At 50.6% G+C, this 4,304-nt stretch overlaps 1 protein-coding gene across 1 annotated transcript in view; it reads right to left on the reverse strand.

The window, feature by feature from the left end:
• The window catches only part of LOC106809757, a 43,076-nt gene that overhangs the window by 22,926 nt on the left and 15,846 nt on the right, over nucleotides 1–4,304 (reverse strand). The window contains exons 11-12 of the mRNA XM_014812958.1: nucleotides 3,602–3,687; nucleotides 2,249–2,384 (exon numbers count right to left, since the gene is read on the reverse strand). Of these exons, the coding sequence (XP_014668444.1) occupies nucleotides 2,249–2,384; nucleotides 3,602–3,687 (222 nt within the window). The remainder of the gene's footprint in view (nucleotides 1–2,248; nucleotides 2,385–3,601; nucleotides 3,688–4,304) is intronic.

The raw sequence follows: 4,304 nt of genomic DNA on the forward strand, positions 1-4,304 counted from the left end.
TGCGTGCGTGCATGCGTCCATACGTGTGTGCGTGCGTGCGTGAGTATGTGTGCGTGTGTTTGCGCGTGCGTGTGTGCGTGCGTGCGTTCGTGTGTGTGTGTGCTTGTGTTTTTGCGAGCGAACGTGCGTGCGTGTGTTTGTGCATGTGTGTGCGTGCCCGTGCGTGTGTGCATGCGTGCGTGCATGCGTCCATACGTGTGTGCGTGCGTGCGTTCGTGTGTGTGTGTGCTTGTGTTTTTGCGAGCGAACGTGCGTGCGTGTGTTTGTGCATGTGTGTGCGTGCCCGTGCGTGCGTGCATGCGTGCGTGCATGCGTCCATACGTGTGTGCGTGCGTGCGTGCGCGCGTGCGTGCGCGCGCGTGTGTGTGTTTGTGCGCGTGTGAGAGATTCTCCTACCGTAACCGCCCCCGGTCCAGGGGTTCTGCTCGTACTCTGTGAGCAGGTCGATGGCTTTGTGCACAACGCTGATGGCAGAGTTGACGATGAGCGTGGTCGACTCCTGAGACCGGATGACGTGTATCTGATTCCACTGACCGTCGTTGAACCCTGTACCGGAACAACGTCAGAGATCACGTGATCGTACATCGCCGACACGATCCACGGCAGACGCGTGTTCAGATAATGGATCGATGATGTATCGATGAAGTATTGGTTATATATTGATGCTGTATCGATGACGTATTGATGATGTATGGATGATGTATCGATTGCATATCAATCATGTATTGTTGATGTATTAACGATGAACGATGAATTGATGATTTATTGATTATATCGCCCATATTTGACGTCACGAGGCGGATACACACGTACTAACATCGATTGTTTACCGTAATACAGTAACGTTCACTACATTCTAATGAATGTCGACTGAATTCCTCGTATGAATTCTCCGTAACATGTTTAAATGCCAACTGGATTTGCATTGAAGTGATGATAAAGTAGCGCTAAGTACTACGACATCGCGGCCGTTAGATGGCGCTAGCTGCTATGTGATCGCGGCCACCAGGTGGTGCTGCTTACTACGATATTGGCGCTTTGTTGCGCTAGGTAGTACGACATTACGGCCGATAGGTCACACTACCTTCTAGCCGCACGCCGACCTGCTCGATGCGACTGCCGGAGTTGAAGGAGAAGAGAACGTTGTACTTGTCGTCGGTGTGAAGCTGAACGAAGTTGTTCACGTGATCGTTCACGTACATCATGATCGAGTTCTTCTGGTACGTGCGGAAACTGTAGCAGCGCGTGGAGGAGAGAAATGTAAAGTTACACAACTCACACACGAGTTATCGCTGTTAAATTATGATGCGATATTAAGTTAAAGTTATTATGCGATTAGATAATATAATACGAGAATAATGCGGTGAAATAATGCGAGATATGCTGCGACACAGTTCTTCTGGTACGTGGGGAAACCAACGGCGAGAATGAAATGTAGGAAGAAGGTTTACAACACACAAGTTATCGCTGCTAAAGTATGATATGATATTAGGCTATTGCTGTTAAATTATGCGTTTAGATATTACAAACATAATATAATCTTTAATATATATATTATAATCTTTCTTTATATATGACAAAGATAATACAATGCGATGCAGGCAGACCAGGGAAGTGAAAGCACGGCAAGTTAACGTATAAGACGGTAAGGTACGATAAGAAAAGATGCAATAGAGAACAGTTAGATGCAGTGAGATCCACTAAGGTCGCATAAGGATGCTGTGATAATATGACAGTAAGATTATATGGCAGACGACAGGATAGGATGATGTCACATGCCTGAGGCGGATATCCGACGTAAGTAGATTAGTTTCGGGGGTAGCTCCCTTCTGATAGATCTTGTATAGAGGCTTGGCTCCCTCCAGGAACATGACGGGGTCTGTGTTGATATCTGCGGGAGAGATTAATGATTATTACACAGACCGGAGAGAGACGAACAGCCGTGCCTGTATGTAGAACACACACGCATGCGCCCACGCACGCACACACACACACGCGCACACACACACACACACGTACACACACACGTACACACACACGCACACACACGCACACGCGCGCGCACACGCACAAACACAAATACAAACACACGCACACCTGCACACGCAGAAACACACGCGCGCACATACTCACGCGCGCACGCGCACACACGCATGTGATATAATGTAGAATGTATTATGTACAATTTATAATGTATCATGTATAATATGTATGTCATAATGTATCATGTATAATATGTATAACTCACTGGACATGCAGCCGATGTAGTTGTCGTAGCCAGCGTGTATATCGTCTGCTCTGTCCGAACCTCCCATCCACAGCTGACTCACAGCGTTCAGCACAATCTCTCCGTACACGGCCTTCCTCGTCGTCATGGCATCCACCTAGCAGACGAGAATTCATTCATTCTGAATCCGCGCGCTTACCCGGAGAAAAGCCCGAAGTTTCCTACTCCCAACCGTTTCTTTAGAAAACTGCTCGGTGTAATAGGAATTCCTTGAGATAATATAATTCGAATGTCGCGTAAAGGTTGAATTAGTTACGGTACCATAGTGAATCGAGATGGTTACGAGAGAAGAAATACTTCCTAGCAGGCAGGCATGATGGCAAGCACGTGCGAGACCACACAGGTACGCAGGCAGCAAGCAGGCATGCAGGCGAGAAGGTAGGCAAGCAGGCAGCAAGCAGGGATACAGGCAGGCAGGCAAGCGGGAAAGAAAGTAAGCGCGCACGAGAGCACACAAGTACGCGTGCAGGCAGGCACACGCATGCACGCAGGCAGGCAGGCAGGCAGGCACGCACGCAGGCAGGGAGCACGAGGCAGGCAGGGAGCACGAGGCACGCAGGCAGCACGAGGCAGGCATGCGTGCAGGCAAGCAGGCATGCAGGCAGGCAGGCAGGCAGGCAGGCAGGCAGGCATGCAAGCAGGCACGCAGGCAGGCAGGCATGCAAGCATGCACGCAGGCAGGCAGGCACGCACGCAGGCAGGGAGCACGAGGCAAGCAGGCAGCACGAGGCAGGCAGGCATGTAGGCATGCAGACAGGCAGGCATGCATGCAGGCACGCAGGCATGCAGGCAGGCAGGCACGCAGGCAGGCAGGCAGGCACGCAGGCATGCAGGCATGCATGCAGGCAGGCATGCATGCATGCATGCATGCAGGCACGCAGACATGCAGGCAGGCAGGCAGGCACGCAGGCAGGCAGGCACGCAGGCAGGCACGCAGGCATGCAGGCATGCATGCAGGCAGGCATGCATGCATGCAGGCAGGCATGCATGCATGCAGGCAGTCACGCAGACAGGCAGGCACGCAGACATGCAGGCAGGCATGCAGGCAGGCAGACAGGCAGGCATGCAGGCAGGCATGCATGCATGCATGCAGGCAGGCACGCAGACAGGCACGCGCGCAGACATGCAGGCAGGCATGCAGGCAGGCAGACAGGCGGGCATGCAGCAGGCAGGCATGCAGGCAGGCACGCAGACAGGCAGGCAAGCAGGCAGCCTAAGTTACCGATGTTAGCCTTAGTTACCGATGTTAGCCTTAGTTACCGATGTTAGCCTTAGTTACCGATGTTAGCCTTAGTTACCGATGTTAACACCTACCGTAAGCACGGCGTCACTCTGCCTTCTCGTATACACCAACAGGTGGCGCTTCCCATCGTCGAATGTACCCTGAACTCTGATCTCGGCTGCAATAGGCGCGAAAACCACAATGTGACGTCACGATACGCTGCTGCCAGTACCAGCTTCAATATAGCATATATATTTATAACAACACGTACGTACGCGACGTGGTGCAGTGCGGCACAGGCGAATGGCGAGGGGACGCCTTTCGGCCTGCAGTGGCCTTGGGGACCCCTGATGTGACGTCACCTCGCTAGTCATATATATATGGCCACACCTTGGGAGCGCTTGAGTTTTCAAACGCGCGCACATTTACGATTTATGTGTTAGACAACTGGATTTTTGGACTCTTGCTCATGTGTGTGTGTTGTGAGCAACAATAAATTCTTGTGCGTAGAAGTTTACTTTTGGACTTATTTGCGTGATCGCTTTTCCTTCGAGCGGAAACGCAACACGAACGAATTGGATTTGGAAATTAATGCAATTATACAATTGCTACGAATCAAGGAATAACACAACGCAAGGCTTAGGACAATAATACGATCACGAGCCACACAGTCGGATGTCTCCCGAACTGAAACAGTTACGCTACTAGGTTTCATATGTATATGCATTTGTATATGTATATGTATATGTATATGTATATGTATATGTATATATATATGTATATGTATATGTATAT

Source organism: Priapulus caudatus, unplaced genomic scaffold (genome assembly GCF_000485595.1).
Source record: "Priapulus caudatus unplaced genomic scaffold, Priapulus_caudatus-5.0.1 Scaffold382, whole genome shotgun sequence".
Lineage (NCBI taxonomy): Eukaryota > Metazoa > Priapulida > Priapulimorpha > Priapulimorphida > Priapulidae > Priapulus > Priapulus caudatus.